Source organism: Hippopotamus amphibius, chromosome 1, assembly GCF_030028045.1.
Source record: "Hippopotamus amphibius kiboko isolate mHipAmp2 chromosome 1, mHipAmp2.hap2, whole genome shotgun sequence".
Taxonomy (NCBI): domain Eukaryota; kingdom Metazoa; phylum Chordata; class Mammalia; order Artiodactyla; family Hippopotamidae; genus Hippopotamus; species Hippopotamus amphibius.
In genome coordinates, this window is record NC_080186.1 from 47,526,462 (window position 1) to 47,543,506 (window position 17,045).

At 43.9% G+C, this 17,045-nt stretch overlaps 1 protein-coding gene across 2 annotated transcripts in view; it reads right to left on the bottom strand.

The window, feature by feature from the left end:
* PLPP3 (phospholipid phosphatase 3) overlaps positions 1-14,879 on the bottom strand; it is an 80,925-nt gene extending 66,046 nt beyond the window's left edge. Inside the window, exon 1 of one of the 2 annotated variants that reach the window (XM_057712167.1) lies at positions 14,139-14,879. In XM_057712167.1, coding sequence (XP_057568150.1) covers positions 14,139-14,277 — 139 coding nt within the window. In that variant the 5' untranslated portion in view covers positions 14,278-14,879. The remainder of the gene's footprint in view (positions 1-14,138) is intronic. The other variant, XM_057712176.1, reaches the window with a different exon arrangement.
* Positions 14,880-17,045: the final 2,166 nt, after the last annotated feature.

Here is a 17,045-nt window from a genome sequence, read left to right on the forward strand (position 1 = left end):
TTAATACTTTATTATGGGCTGTTTCAAACTCTAGCAAGTCAAGGTTTTTTTCCATTCCATCACACTGATTTTTGCAGGAAGTACGTATTAAGTGTCTGGTGTTCAGCTTTATAATTATACTTAATAATAATTCAGCTATTTATAGAAAGAAGAGATACTGTGCCAGTGGCTACCTTAGGACTGTGGTAGAATAAACAACAAAAATTTTATTTTTCTTTTTGCTTCTTGTCTATATTTACTAAAATAACATTTTATTGACATTTCTTCAATGTCTCAACTTTAATAAAAATTTTCAAGCACCGGTCACATACAAGGGAGTCACAATCTATTAAGATGGAACTGTACGAAACTATAAAACAAGCCAAAAATTTTGACACAAGGAAGGTCAATACAAAGTGGTATGACAGCCCAAAGAAAGACTAATTATGCCCAGAGGAAATCAGAAAAGGCTTCACAGAGGGGGTGGCACTTGAACTGATTGTAAGAGGTAACACGTTATCAAGCAAAGAGAAATGATTTGGTGGGAAAGTTCCTGGCACTGCCACAGAATGGAGATGTCTGGGACAAGGGCACCAAGGTGGGAAGTGGGGGAGCAGATGGGAAGGGAATGGGGAGCAGAAAGGGTTGGCTGGGGCCAGATTCTGAAGGGTCTCAACTATACTAAGAAGTTTTATTCTGCAGTCAACGAGGGGGTCGTAAATATCCTGAGAAGGGCCTATGTGGCGAGAACTGCAGTTCTGAGAAACGATTCCTAAATCGTTAATGCATAGATAATACACGGGAGAGACTATCCCCCTAAAAATAAGACCTGTAAAGGAATGTTATCAGAGCTAGGTGTATGACAGCATGCACTTAAAATGGGATTGAAATGGGGAGAATGGAGAAGAGAGAGCAAATTCAGAAGACTCTGTGTACACACACACACATATTTATTGTACAAATATGACTTTAAGTTTCAAAGCATTTTCCTATATATATGCTATGTATATATGAGGTAGGAAGGGAATGAATCATCATCTCCATTTTACCTTTCCTAAAGTAGCAGTGATATGCCAGGGATCGCCCAGCTCACACACCAAAGTTGGGAACACAGCCCAGGATCAGCGTGGAGCTGCCTCTTAGACTCTTTAAGACTTTTAAAAATTTCATCTAATGATCAGCTCAAGACACCTGGCCACATTTTCTCCAAGACTGAATGTGTGTCTATCTTCTCATCTCCTCTCCTACACCTTGAGGGCAGGATCCGCCTCTAGTATTTCTTTGTTATCTCTTTGTATTTATCTCAATAAATACTGAGGGACAGATAAGATAGACAGCTGAGTCCCAGGAATGTTCTCATTTGTAGTTTTCCCCAGCCACAGAGAGTGGTAAATAGGCAAGGATTCATTTTCCTCGTGGTCCTGTGAGCATTTCCCATCCATCACCAGTCTACAGTGGAGGAACAGCCCTGCCATGACTCCTATGATCTGAGCTGCCTCCTGCCAGCTGCTCTGCATTCTAAGTGTGAAGGATCTGTACAAAACGGGCTTGCTCTCAGTCCTGTTTAACTTTTCCATGGGTCTGTGTTTGTCAAAGCTTCAGGCCAACTCTGTCAGAAAAAGAAATGCCACAAAACTTCTTTGAGGAAAGGGGAAAAAAGACCCACTTTATACACTTGCTCTCATGCAAATCACATCCCCATTCAAATCCCAGCTGAATAGGAGTCCTACAATAGCCTGGGAAATACACAGAGCCTCTAACCCAAGTGTAGGCTGCTTCACTGGAAATGGTGCATTCCCCTGCCTTTCAACTCCTTTGGAGAAGACAGATAGACAAGAAGCATTAACCCTACAACCTGAGGGTGCTATCCCCAAATCATTCCGTTTCTGTATGAAATCGGCAAAGCATTCCCTGCCGTGGCTTTCTGCCCTCTTCCTCTCAGGCTCTACAGAATCGGAGCTGGGATGCTCTGTGACGTATTCTCAACTAAAATGGATGCACAATTGGAGCAACCAGCTCCAGATAGACTCTAACAAAGCTGTTTCCCTGGAATCTTAGTACATGGTCTCTGCTAGTGATGAACCGCTGAATTATTAACACAACGTGTTACACCACCCACCAAAGAGTTGAGACAGGCAGTGCCGACCAGGTTCTGAGAAAACTGAAATGAACTTCATTCACCCCCCTCCTCCAGAGGTTGTTGTGAAATTCAAGCAGGCTAACAAGCTCCTTGCATGACTGCCTGCCAGAGATGTTCAGCAAAGTTTATGTCCTTCCCCCTTCCAGCCCAGAGGTTTTGCATCTAATCTCTATCCTCTAGGAATTTACAAAGAAACAGGCAATACTAAAATGGGGAAAAGGCTTTAACCCCCAAATCACACTTGAATACTTTACAAGGTCTGGTCATTTCATTTTAAAGCTTTCTGGCTGGCTTCCTTGCTCCAATATGCTTACTATTGAAAATAGCAGTCAGTGCAAATTCCAATGCCAGTCTTCACTGTGGGAGGAAAGAGCAGAGGTGTTGGCTGGTTCTTATCCCAGGCGTTCCACCATTTTCCAGATGCAGGATCCCCAGCAAGCCCCTCAACCTTTCCGAAGGGCAACTGCCACATCTGTAAAATCAGTCACGGCAGCATCTCCCATTCACGGTTGTAGGATTTGATGAGACACATGAATGTGCGGACTACAGAGTAAGGGTTCAAAAATGTTCCTTTCCCAGCCTTTTTCCTGTTGACATTTAGAGAATGATATCCTGGGTTGGGGTGGTTTTGGTGTTTTGTTTTGAGAGCTTTTCATTTACCTTCTCTGAGTTGCAAAACCAGTTACTGACATCTACCTTATACTGTTATTGGAAAGATTAAGTGGGATATCATCTAAAACTCCTAATAATAAAGGTTGAGTGCCCTTTCCTCACTTTCTTGTATTATATGTGGTTTAATTTTTCATGCACTTATAGCTTAATCTTCACTGTAATTTTCAACTTGACGCTCCAACCAATTTCTAAAGATTTGTATTTGTGTCTTATAATCTTTAATATCACCCAGCATCCAGCACATGAATCTAAAAGATGCACAGTAATTTTAATTTTTGAGATTATAATCATGTGTACAGCCATATCCCCAGGGGGGAAAGGATGAGGGAAAAAAAAAAAAATCAACCTTATCAGGAACTACACTTCTATTTCATGGTTTTAAAAATATCAAAAAGCATATCCAAGGAATATATAGAATTTGCTTTTCGTTTTGCTGAAGCAGGAATCTGCTTGTCACACCCTGGTTTGTGGAAGTCTGTTATTCAGCGGGTGAGTGGGTCTAGCTGACCACCCAAACATCTATTCCTCAGGCAGCTTTATTGTTCTCTGCTTACTCATCTTAAACCCAGTGACACTGCTAAACTGATTGAAAACTAGGTTTCTTTGTGAAAAATTCTCTGACAAACAAAACAACACTAGGGTGGTTTCATGAATATGTTAATTCCAAAGGTCTTAAGGAAACCTTTTGTATTTTTTCCATACATATTTTAATTAATCATAAGATACTTCTAAAATGGTGCAGCCACTATGGGAAATAGTTTGGCAGTTCCCCAGAAAGTCAAACACAGTAACCATATCGTCCAGCATTTCCACTCCTAGGTAAATATAATCATGAAAACTGAAAATCTACATCCAAGCAAAAACCTGTACATGAACACTCATAGCAGCACTATTCATAATAGCCAAAAAGTGGGACTTCCCTGGTAGTGCAGCGGTTAAGAATCTGCCTGCTAAAGCAGGGGACACGGGTTCGATCCCTGGTCCAGGAAGATCCCACATGCTGCAAAGCAGTTAAGCCCATGTGCCGCAACTACTGAAGCCCATGCATTCTAGAGCCTGAGAGCCACAACTACTGAAGCCCAAGCACCTAGAGCCCGTGCTTCACAAGAGAAGCCACCACAATGAGAAGCCTGCACATCACAACGAAGAGCAGCCTTCGCTCACGCAACAAAGATCCAACGCAGCCAAATATGAAATGAAATGAAATGAAAAACAATTAGCCAAAAAGTGAAAATAACCCAGAGTTCCGCCAACTAATAGATGTATAAACTACATGTGGTATGTCCAGACAATGGAATACTACTTGGCAATAAAAGTAGTTGAAGTACTCATACATGTTGAACACACATGCTGAACATACATGCTACAATATAGGTGAACCTTGAAAATATTATGCTGAGTTTAAGGCAAAGAGACAGATCAGTAGTTGCCTTGCAATGGGGGAAGGAGGAGGGTAAATGTGGAGTGACAGCTAATGGGTACAGTTTTTTTGTTGTGATAAAAATGTTCTAAAATTGATTGTGGTGATGGTTGCTTAACTCTGTGAATATACTAAAAGCCAGTGAATTGAACACTTTGAATGACTGTTATGGTACATAAATTAGATCTCAGCAAAACTGTTTTAAAAATACCATCATAACCCAAGGAAAACCATTTCTCTAAACCAAGAGGCTTTCCAATGGCCCATTTATTTTAAGGGGCATTAGAGAAATTTAAAAATTCCAGGGCAAAAAATAAATAAATTAAAAAAATAAATTATATATATAGACATAAAAACTTATAGCCTCATCTTTCTAGTAAGGCTATGAACATAAAGAAGCATTTACTAATCCTATAATACAGGCTTCATAAGTGTTCTACAAACACTGCATTTAAAGTGTTTGTGGAGGGAGGGGTATCACCCTGGTTCAGAGGCTCCCAACCAGGAGGTCAGGAACCCCTACCACCACCACCATCCCCCACCCTCCACCCCCCACCTCCTCAATATCCTTTCATCTCCTTCTCCTCTCTGTCCTCAGTACCTCAGGTTCATCTCTCATCTGCCTCCCAACTGGTCTCCCTCCATGTCCTCCAATTTCCCTCCCCTCAAACCCGGAGATCTCAAACACAAATCAGATTAGATTAAACCCATCTTAAAAACTGTTCATGAATATGTTAATTCCAAATGTTGTCTATAAAACTTTTCTAATTTTTTTTCCCGTACACATTTTAACCTTACGATATTTCTAAAATAGTGCAGCTGCTATGGAAAAACAGTTTGGCAGGTCCTTAAAAAGTCAAACATGGAGTTACTATATGACCCAGCAATTCCACTCCTAGGTATATACTGTATTTGGTTTCTGTATGAAATTTTCCATAATAAAAAGAAAAATGAAAACAAAAATACAACTCCATTTACTGGTCCTCCAAATTAAAGTTCAAGTCCCTTAGCCGCCTGCCATTTATAGCTCCCCTTTTTAATCTGGCTCCTAACTATCTCTCTAGCCTCATCCCCAACATCCTTTCTCCCCAACTCAATGCAAATACACAATGGTTACACTCACAGCCTCCAACCACTCTCCCTTCCCAAATATGTTGTTTCTAAGTCTCAGCATCTGTTGCTCCCTCTGCTGCAATACCCTCTCCCACTCTGTGTAATGTGGGCCATTATTTCTCTAGCAAGATCCAGCTCCAAGCCCTCAGGCAAACTCATTGCTTTTCACTGTGCAGCTATAGCCCCTTCCTTATCACTCCCAAATCAGCAGCACTGTGTAGCAAAAGTCTGTTACCCATTCCCAAGCTGGGAATTGTTAAAGCACAAGGAACCTCAACTCCCAAACCCAGCCCAGGCGAAGAAGGGGCCAAGCGGGGTTGCGCATAGTAGATGCTCAAGAAACAACTGCAGAAGACAAGGCATACTTGAAAAACAGGTATAAACATAGACTTAATTAAATAGGCTCTCTAGAAATTATACTGTTGATGCCGCAAACTAATTTTGGGGCCAGATATAAAGAAACCATCAATGAGAATGTCTTCTTTCGTGTCAATATAATCATGTGCATTATGTGCTTTAGGGGTACATAAACAGGAACCAAAGCACACTGCTTATTATTACAAGGCGCTTACGCTGATTTGCATTTCTCTGCATAACTCTCTAGGCATATAATTTTGTTAATTTGTGACAAACCTCAAAAACACACTTCCCACCAATACTCTGATTGCAATGTATACTCTCAAAGCACAGAAATCATCAGGTTCCTTTCATAAGTCGCCAGTTGGATCTTATGTGTGTTGTTTGGTTCGGTTTGTTTTAAATTTGGGAATTTTAATGCAGATCATAATTTATCATTTAACTTGGACCTAAAAGAAGAACAGTTTCACAAGGATGTTTGAGAAACTGACCTAGCCTTCTTTTGAATGTTGGGACACCAACTCACGCATGACTTTAAGAAAATTATTTCATCTGTGACTTAGTTTTCTTCTCAGTCAAAAGCAAACACTTCTTCTCTTTATTCTCTCCTGCGACACATCATTTGAAAAAGATGGTGCCTGTTCAAGGTCCAATCAGTCAGCAGTGACCTCCGGTAATAAGCACTTTCTAGAACAAGGGCCCGTTTGAAGAAAAGCGAGATATCAAAAAAACTGCCTAGTCCTTCAAATTTGCCCCGGGCGTCTGTGGCTGCACTCAACTATCATCCTCTGATTTGGATTAAAAGTTAAACCTGTTTGTCTTGTTCCTCTTTTAATTGACCCAGGCAAGACAAAAATGAGAATAGGGCTCTCTGGAGAAGGACCTCATAAACGATCTCAAGTTTCAAACTGACAAGTACACCAGAAAAGCAAAATGGTATAAAGGCAAGACCTTGTTTCTAGGTCCTGCTCTTTCACTGTCACTGGACAATTACCAACCAGCCCAAGCCTCCAAGTCTTCCCATGTGAATCAAGGGCACTGACTAGGACATGGTGACAATGACAACAGCAGCGGGCGAGTGCACAGGGCCACGCACTATACCCGGCATCGCCTCACCACTTCACAACGCGCATCATCCCATTTTCCAAATGAGAAAGCCGAGGCCGCAGAGACAGTCACAACTTGCCTGAGCACACACAGCTAATAACGCTAAGCAAACGCCCACCTGTCTCCAAAGCCGGTGCTTCCCCCTCAGGCCTCTCACTCCTCCCCTATCCAAAGAGGCCTATTTTTCTGACTGAGAGAAAAAATGACCTTAGTATTGTTGATAATGAAACCCCCAAGGTACTTTCAAATTCTAAAGCATCCATGAATCTAGGTAGGAAGGAGCTGCCCCTGTAGAATTTTCTTTATTACATCCACAGAGAGGCTCACTCAGCACACTCCAAGGCATTCTGCAACTATTTACATTGTGTCCTATACTGGTTTCCGTAGAACATATTTGTACATATTCGGACTCAATAAAATGGAAATAAATAAAATGGAACGACATAGAATAGAGGGGGTCTTCATCGCTTTAACTGCATGGAAAAGTGGATAGCAAGGTAAGCTGACAAGAGTTCTGGAAAATTTAGTGACTACTTACTAGCCGGCACCCTTGTGCAAGTTACTAAACCTCTCTGAACTGCAGCTTCCTCCTCTGTGAAAGGAATCTAATATCTACGCTGCGTGGTTGGCCTGAGCAGTAACTATGTTGAGTATCACAGGTATTCCCTTCCTCAAGAGAGGTGGAGAGTGTCCTGGATGACAAGCAGTCTCATCATTTTCAATCACGGTTACTCTTTTTAGTTAGATTTTTTTTCCCCTAGGCTTTCAAAAGACACACAAAAGAGTTGACCCTAAAACAAGCCGTTTGTCCAAAATTCCTCCCAGTCTCCCTAAGGTTTTTTCTGTCTTTCCCTTAAGATGATATGGCCCTGTCCCTTCCAGAGGGGAAGAAGCTAACCACCAAAAGGCTCTTGAGGTTCCCGCACTGTGACTTTTCCCAAACCTGCCACTGCTTTTCTCTGGCTAACAGAGAACTGTGCTATACAGTAGGTCCTTGGTGGTTATCTATTTTATATACAGTAGTGTGTGGATGTTAATCCCAAGCTCCTGATTTATGCCTCCCCCCACCCCGCGTTCCCTTTGGTAACCGTGTTTGTTTTCGGTATCTGCCAAGAATGTTTCTGTTTTGTAAATAAGTTCATTTGTATCATTTTTAAAATTAGATTCAACATATGAGAGATATCATTTGATACTTGTCTTTGTCTGACTTACTTCACTTAGTGTGATAATCTCTAGGTATCTTGAAAATCTTTACCAGAAAAGACAGGTATACGGGCCACAAACAGAAAAAAGAAGAGTACAGACAACCTAACAATTCGAAAAGTGACGGAACATTCAGTCCCTTTATATAAACCAACTGCCCTTCCTCATTTGCCCTTAAGACATTAGCTATTAAACAACAGTGATTCGCCAATTTAGCCTGATAAGAATCACCAGAGGCTTTTATGAAACAGAATCCTAGGCCCTGGTCCAGAGCCTACTGAATTTGAGTCTCCTCAGGAGCCTGAGAATCTGTATTTCACACCAGATGGGTCTCCTTATTAGCTGAGTTGGCCAAGTACTGACATAGCATGGATCCTCAAAATTGTACCAGGTTAAACTGACACCCAGGGTGTCTCCATAAATATAACTGCTGACATGGGGAAGAAGCTCTCAACTGTGGTGTCATTCGCATCATGCTATGAACAACAGGGCTTGCCAGCCCAAACAACTGCACAGGAAGCGGGAAAGAAAGAATCCCAAATTGATAGGAAGTCAAAGGGCTAAAAGTGGAAGAGGCTACCAACTCTGGCTTTAGCAGTCTCCCACAAAGGCAGCTATACCCCCATGATAGATCTCAAGTATAAGGAAAAAGGGACAAAAGAGCAAAGGGAAAAACAAAGCAAAACAAAACGACAACGAAAATAAAACTAGCCAATCCAGACAATGAGGATATAGAGGTTTTCAGCCATCCTGGAAGAGTCAGCAGGGTATACCCATGAAATGGAGGCTCCCTTCTCATTTCAACCCATGCACGATGCTTCTTGGCTGGGAGGTTAACCAATTACTTAATGAAAATCTGTTTCTATATTCGCTGGTTCACATGGTAGATGAAGTTATTGAAACCTACTGGGTTATTAAAAACACATACTTAGTGACTATAATAACTGAGTAACAAAAAGAAGGGAAAAATCACCTGTTGGGCTTGCTTCCTTGTTCACGTGTAATTCTTATAAATTTTAGGAAGCAGGTGAGAGGACACATCTGACCAGGGAAAATCTAGCCAGTTTCTTAGCATATTGGATGAGCTCTAGGAAAAGACAGTGCTCATTCTCCCTCCAGAATGAAACCCAATTTAAGCTGTCAGCAATACTTCTTTGATACAAAAATGTAACAATTCAGTTGATGATAAATAATCTGTAAGAAGCAATGACTGGGTTTCCACATCACAGCCATCAACCAGCAGACTCAAAAAAATCATTAGTGCTGGCAGGGGTCTGAAAGATATCTAATCCCTTCTCTCTGTGATAATAACAAGAAACCAAGGCCCACAAAAGTCAAGGGAATGTTCCCAAAGTTCCACAGTGATGTGGCAGTACAAGACCAGAGGTCCTATTTTTAGGCCTTCATTTTTGTGATGACTCCCTCAGCTAATATACAACCAAGAGCTAAGCAGAGCACACATACCAGGTACCAGGTAGACATTCAATAAATCCAAATGTCATTCCTCTCTACTAGAAATCAGTCCCAGAATGTCGCATGGCAGCCTTTGACATTACACATTATCCCACCCAACCAGTCGTTTCACCGACGGAAAAAACTGAGACCCATAAAAAACCAACTTGCCACAACCGCACAACTAGCTGGTGGCATTGGCCAGCCTGGAACCTGAACTTCTGGCTCCAAGTCTCTCATTCTCACTAGGTCACACTGTCTCCCTCTCACTATTAAAAGTGAAGCGTTTAAGAATAACACACGATGATTTTATTTATCTCATAGATGGAATCAGTTCTAGAATTTTATCTCAGCTATTTAGCTACAAATCAAGAACCATCCAAAAATGTTCTAGAACTACTAAATTATATAGCATGGTTGCTGACCATCCAAATTCTCTATTTTTACTCATTTAAGCTTTTTTCTCTCTGCCTCACTGACTGTGTTTCCTGGTGGAGATGGCACGGGGGTCACGGCTTTCACATCAAATCTGCCCGAGCACCTTCTCCTTCAAATGTCTCCCACCCCCACCAAAAGCTCAGCTAACCTACCTTCCAGTATCAAAAGCCAAATGAGGAACAGTCTTTCTGAACAAAAGAGCCTTTTCTAAAGAGGGCTCAGGGTACACTGTGAAGATTAGATGGCTCAAAAATACTGCTAAATTTTAGGGGTTGTCCTCTCAGCTAAGTTTTAGATCAACAATGAATGAAAATCATTTGTCTTCAACTTACGGGGCCAATGTGACCTTCTCCTCTTGGAAGTGGATGCTTTATGGTCTTCACTATAATATCATTATTGAGTTTTCATTTCATGGTCTCATCTACCTATGATCTAAGACACAGGATAAAAAGATAACCACAAAACCTTCATTGAGGGCTCTGAGTTATAAATCCCTTGCATTTGCCCAAGTTTTGAGAGATGACAAAATTTTACATCCAGTATTTCCTCTGATCCTCACAGCAACGTAATGGAGTGGCCACTCTGATCACCATCTCACAGATGGGCTAACTGACCTCAGAGGATGAAGGACCTTGAACAAAGTCCAAGGACAAAAAGCTGGACCTGTCTAACTCTGCCCACCCATCAAAGTGCATGGGCTGGGAAGAGACACTCAGTTAATATCTGGGGAGGGGGACAGAAAAGAGGCAGGAGACGGCAGAGAAGCTCCACATGGATTTACCAAATATCTGCATTTATGCTACAGCCATGTACGGCTCTTTGTGCTTTCTTTGGAACCACAGTCTCATGGGGTAAAAAGGCACCCTCAAAATCTGGGAATTACCCAGTGTTAGAACAGCCCCAAATCAAAATGATGCCTTGGGGAAACGAGATCATATCACTGACTAGAAGAGCTGAGCCACCTTTACCCATCTGCTTTGATGCAAATAATTAACTGGAAAATGTGGAGGGGTAGGACTTTCTGCAAACTGAGCTTTAGAATTTTCTAATAATCTGAGTTTCAGGATTCTTCAGATGAGGGAAGAAAAGAGGGAAGGACTTCAGTCATGCTCACTGAGGATTAGGGATCAACTCATATTGACCAGTGTGAGCCTCAGTTTTCTCATCTATAGAATGGAGATAATCTCTTCATCAGAATTCCAGTGAAAAGTACATAAACTAATTTATTTGAAAAAGAGGCTAACAACGCTTAGAAAGAAGATGCTCCTAACTCCTTGCCTGGGAATATTCTCTGCTGCTCTCTTGTAACCTGATACAGCAGAAGCATTGCATAAAAAAAACAGAAGGCCATACATATTATGCAACTGAAAGGAAAGCATAATTGAGTTCAGAAAAACTACTATGCAAAGTTTCATAACTGTATTTAAAAAAGCAATAATAGGCAAAGATAGATATTTTCTGAGACATAAATTCCCAATGGTGATTCTCTGACACCAGATTCCTTTGGCCCTCAAAGGAGAGTGGATTTCTTTTTTTTCATCAAGAATTTAACATTCCAAAAAGGTATGTGAAATGAGTTAAACTGCCTGCATATTTCCATTTACATAACACATATATTGCATATCGGTTTTTATTTTTTCCACACATAAGGAGAGGAAGCTTGGTGTATACACCTGTGAGAGAATAAACAGAAAACTGTGTCTCCCTTTTTCATGTATCAGGGCCTTGTAATCCAGACCATATGATCAACAGACTATATAAAAATTAAATCATACTCACAGTCCCAGGCAAAAAGTGAACCAAGTAGAAATGATTTTTTAGGACTGTGATGTGTGGAATATTAAAATCACATGTTGTGTTAATAATTTTCTTTTGGAAGCCAAAAAGAGTTCTCCTGCATAAATTTCTCAAGTAAATATTTACCTTACAATGTTTCCTATTAAAGGTGGCGGAGAGGCATTAAATTGGTGATACTGTAATTTGGCCCTATGCATAGGGGAGACACTTTGAAAATGATTTGGTTAACGGCAAGGCACATACCCATAAAATGGATAGCTATGTGTTTCTTATGGTAAAATACAAGGTCCTGTTATTTTTATTAACTTTTTTTTCAGTAAACAAAATCATTTGCTCAAACTGGACAACAGTGAATAAACTTAACAAACAGCAAGGTGTAGGATATTAGCTTTGAAGGGGACACAGGGAGAGTCCGGGCAGATGAAGAGCTGAAATGTGCAAACATACACTGTACTTACACCTTCAATGCATAACAGTAGCTTGGGATTTTTCTGTTTCCAGCTAAACTATAGCTGATAGGTGTGTCTTTTTGCAAATTCCTTCACACTTTCTCCTTTGATAAGATACACCACCTCTTGGGACTGCCTTCTGAAATCAGAAGAGTGGAAAGAAGAGCGGAGCACAATAAAACTGTCCGAAGGCTGTCAAGCATGTTCCAGCTCTGCTTTCCTAATCACCAAGTAGAAGGTAGGAGGGTACACGGAACAGACAGTCGAGAAAGAATTCACCCTACCACCAACAAAACACACCAGTGAACACTGGGAAGCCCCAGAGAAGTTTACAGCAAACAGCTTCAATGCGTTTGTGTTCCTGGTACTCCCCCAGGACCAGGGAGGGTCTCTTAAAAATTCAATAGCTTGGCAAGGAGACTTTCAGTACTAATCTCCCCACTGTGCATAATAAGCCACTTGCCTTCAGGAAGGTCGGCCCCCCAGTGACAATCCCTTTACATAACATCTTGATGTTGAATTTATATGAAGAGGTGGGAATGGGATTTGCCACCTGAACTACAGTCCCCTTTCTTCCATTCCACAGGGCACAATTTGACCCTCAGTTCTGTGTGTCTAAAGGGGGCCATTCTTACATTTAAACTCCAGCAGTCCCTTTTTTCTTTGACTCTCAAAATATACTATGGACGGTCAAGCCAAGGACAGATGGACCTCAGTAAGGACTCTGCTACAGAGTCATGAACACAGGAATGTGAGACTCCAGCCCAAGAAGTCTCTGGTTTGCACACTCTGCGTGGACAAATCCATTTCAAAGGGGACTTGAGCCTCCGTGCAGGAGTTCTATTTTAAGGGAACTGAATTGGGAACACAGATGTTTCTTCAGTTAGCAGAGTTGGCAGAACAGCCTCTGGACCAAATCCGAGTTCTTAATGCAGGAAGGGGCCTTAGAGAGCATCTAGTTCAGCCCACTCACTCAACTGATGAGGAAACTGAGGCCAAAGAGGCAGTTAGGTGGCACACCCAGCAAGTGGCAGAGTGGCGGTGTTCTGATGACAAGTCCTGCACGCTTTCCATTACACCACGATTCGCTTTAAAAAAAAAAAAAATCTACGCTGACTTCAACCTTGGAACTCCTGTAGATTCTTGTCAATAGCCACCCCCCGCCCTGGGGGCGAGTTCATAAATCCTCCTTACCCTCCCACTCCATTCCCTTTACTCCGGCTCTTCCAGCTGTGGCTTCCAACTAGTTTGGAAAACAGAAGCGGGCTACCGCCTCAGCTTTCTGGGGGGTACAGTTAATTGTGGTCCCGAAGCATGACCGTGGCTAGCTTTCCCAGTGCCTCAGTTTCCTCATGGGTGAAATGGACCTCCTCTCCCGTACCGCACCGACTCAGGGAGAGGGCTAGTCAAAACTACCACCTGGCACACAGTAGGCGCCTAAAAAGTGACTGCTGGATCGGTACCCCGCATCAAGCCCCTCGAGGGCATCCTCCCAACCCTGGGGGGCTGGGGGAGCGTTCAGGATAGCAGCAAGTGAAAAGGACGAGGCAGCCCCGGCGGAAGCGCTGGATGTTTACATTCGGCCGGGGCAAGGCAGCGCTCTGCAGGCGGGAGCCCGGCGCTCCGGGAGATCCATCTTACTTGGATGGAGGGCAACCAGCTCTACGCCGGCTCCGGGTCTTGGTTCCACCTCCTTCCCCTATCCTAACAGGACGCGCCCACGCCTCTCGTGGGATTCTGCCCGGGCTTCCAACTGGAGATCGGTTTTTAGGATTCGGTGTCCAAGTGGCCCGCGAAAGCCTACAGCGCTCCCGACACTCCTATACAGGCCGGGGAAGCGGCGGGAACGGGGAGGGCGGGGACCCGCGGGCCCGGAGCGGCGCGAAGGCGCCCCGAGAAGCCTGCGGGGGCCCCCGGGGCGGGCTGCGCGGCGCGGCGGGGAGACGCGGCCCCGCGCGCAGCCCAAGTCGGGCTGGGACGCTCGCCCGAGGGGCAGCGGGGCCGGGCTCACCCATGAAGAGGCAGAAGAGGTCCAGGCAGATGAGCAGCACACGCTTGCCGCCGCTCTTCCTCGGGCTGTTGTTGAGCGCCGGGCTGCCGCCGTTCTTGCTCTCCGCGACGATCGCCTTGTCGTACTTGTAGTTTTGCATGGCGCTGGTCAAGACGCCCCACGGCAGCAGCCACACACCCAGACGCCCGGGTCGCCTCCCGGCCGAGGCTGCTCGGGGCGCGCGGCGGGAGAGTGCGGCCCCGCTGCCCGCTTCCAACGCCGGGCGGTGGTGCGTTCTTGCTCCGCCGGGGCTCCTCTGCTTTTCCTGTCTCAGCCCCGAATCGTTCGAAAGTCCGGGGGGAAGAGAGCCAAGTGCCGAGCAGAAACTTCTGCAGCGCTGCGCTGCGCGGGACGCGCGGGGCTGGCGTGTCTGTGCGCACAGCAGCGAGCGGGCAGCGCGGGCGCCCGGCCACCTTCCTCCGCGGCTGCTTGCTTAATGAATGGGAGCTGCGCGGAGGCCAGCTCCCCCGGAGCGCTGCCCCGGCTCCAACTCTCCTCCCGCTGCTGCTGCTGCTGCTGCTGCCGCTGCGGCTGCCGCTGTGATCGCCTGGGTTTGTTTTCGGTACTTTTATTTCATGAGGTCCTTTAAAAAAAAGAGAGAGGGAAAGAGAGGGACCTCCTTACTTGGCTCAGAAGGGATTCTGAAAGCACAGCCCCTTCCTTAAGCAGCCTAAGACGTAGGATAATTAAGGCCACATTTTCCCCCACCCCCTTCCAAAAAAAAAAAAAAAAAAATCCTAAAAGGAAAAGTTACTCTCAAACCAGAGAATCCGGGAGCCCCTAGCGTTCAAAAACACTAAATTGTCACAAAAGAAAAGAAAAAAAAGAACGAAAGAAAAAGAAGAAAAGAAACATTTCTTGCCGGCGTTGGGTCAGGGAAAAGTTGAGGCTGTACAGCTCAAGAGCATTTCTCCTCCCTGACACGTTTGGGGCTTTCAAGTCTTTATTTTGATCTGAATCGTATTATCCCGAAAATACTCAAAGAAAACGCTTTGGGTTGTTTTGTTTTGTTTTGTTTTGTTTTTAAGATCTTAACACCCAGCACCGGGGACTGGGGTAGACTGGGGTAGATTCAGAGGATACAAACAGGAAAAGGACTGCACGACTCTGGAGCTAGACCCTGTGGGTTAGAATCCTGGCCATGGCTCTGTGCCTCGATTTCCCCATATGTAACGGGGAGATAACTGTTTCTCCTAAATAGAGTAATTGTGAAGACTTAAATAGCTAATCTATATAAGCGCCTAGAACAGTGCCAGCTATATAGGTGTTCGCTAGGACATTTACTCCTGTTTCCGGAATGAAGGCGTCCCAAGCCCTCCACCCCGCTGCTAGCTCAGCTGGCCACAGCCTACCTGTACCACTATGAGGGGTAGTTTTGGTGCAGTCTGATGCTTTGCCCCAGAGGCTGTCATATGCTTTTAAATTACTTTATATGAATTAATTTTTCTTCCAGTAGAGTGTAAACATTTCCAAGGCAAGGGCCTTTGCTTCTATCTTCTGTAGTGCCTAATAGCAGAAAGCTGGGCACACAGTACAATAAATAGGCATTTCTTCCAGGTGTCTCTCTTTGTGCATCCAGAAATAGAAATAGTTGTAGCTTTTTTATGTTATATTATTCTTTTTTTATAAATTTATTTACTTATTTTTATTTATTGGCTGTGTTGGGTCTTCGTTGCTACGCGTTGGGTTTCTGTAGCTGTGGAGAGTGGGGGCTACTCTTCGTTGTGGTGCACGGGCTTCTCACTGCAGTGGCTTCTCTTGTTACAGAGCACGGGCTCTAGGCCCACAGGCTTCAGTAGTTGTGGCACGTGGGCTCATTAGTTGTGGCTGAAGGGCTCTAGAGTCCAGGCTCAGCAGTTGTGGCACCTGGGCTTAGTTGCTCTGTGGCATGTGGGATCTTCCTAGACCAGGGATCGAACCTGTGTCCCCTGCATTAGCAGGCGATTCTTAACCCTTGTGCTACCAGGGAAGCCCCCCTATTCTTTTTTATACTGACTTATTATGGGGTTCAGTAACCCTATATCCAGCCACCACCTGCCACTTGCCGTTTCTCCCATAGTCCTTCCCCACTCCATACCCCATCCTCCTCCCTGCCTATAATGCACATCTATCCCTTTTCTAACTACCGAAATGCTTCTCTTGATTCAAGGTCCCCTGAAATGTCACCTTCTCTCTGAGCCCTTTCTTGATCCCTGGATAGAATTAACTTCACCTTCAACACTTTGTTTATAACACTCTTGTAACACTTATCACAGTCTGACTTGGTGTTATACTTAGTAAAGCCTGCTTGGCTCTATAGATTATCAGCTCCAAAGCATCTCCCAGGTACCTCACACACAGTTTGGTGCCTGCAGAACAAAGCTTAAGTCCAGACTGCATAACAACAAGTGGGCTGGTAATGAAAGGCAAAATCGCTGTCTTCTGGAAGCAAGAATAATTGAACCTCCAAGACAGCTTTGGAGCTGGGGTATCTAGCTGCAGATTGGACACAGCATTCTCAATCAAATAGCAGCAAGTAAAAGCCAGGGAAACTAAGAGAACAGATTCCTTAGACAGCTTTACAGTGAGAAATGCCTTCTCTTGACATGTTAAAATAGCAGAAACAATACACGGCCGATTTCACGTTATCCACATTCTAAAAGGAATTCAGAGATTCTGGTGTCCTCCCTTGCCCTCCCAATGCTCCTTGTTATGATAATCTTCCTTGAAATTCTAAGTCACCAAACCACATCTTTGGAATCCCAAACGAAAAGTAAGCCCCTGAAACTTCAGCAGCCCACTCTGCAGTTTCCTTCCTTTGAGCTTCACAAGTCCTAGGGCATCTGTGCCACTGACAGCCACTTATATTCCACTGTAGAGTCCTCTGTT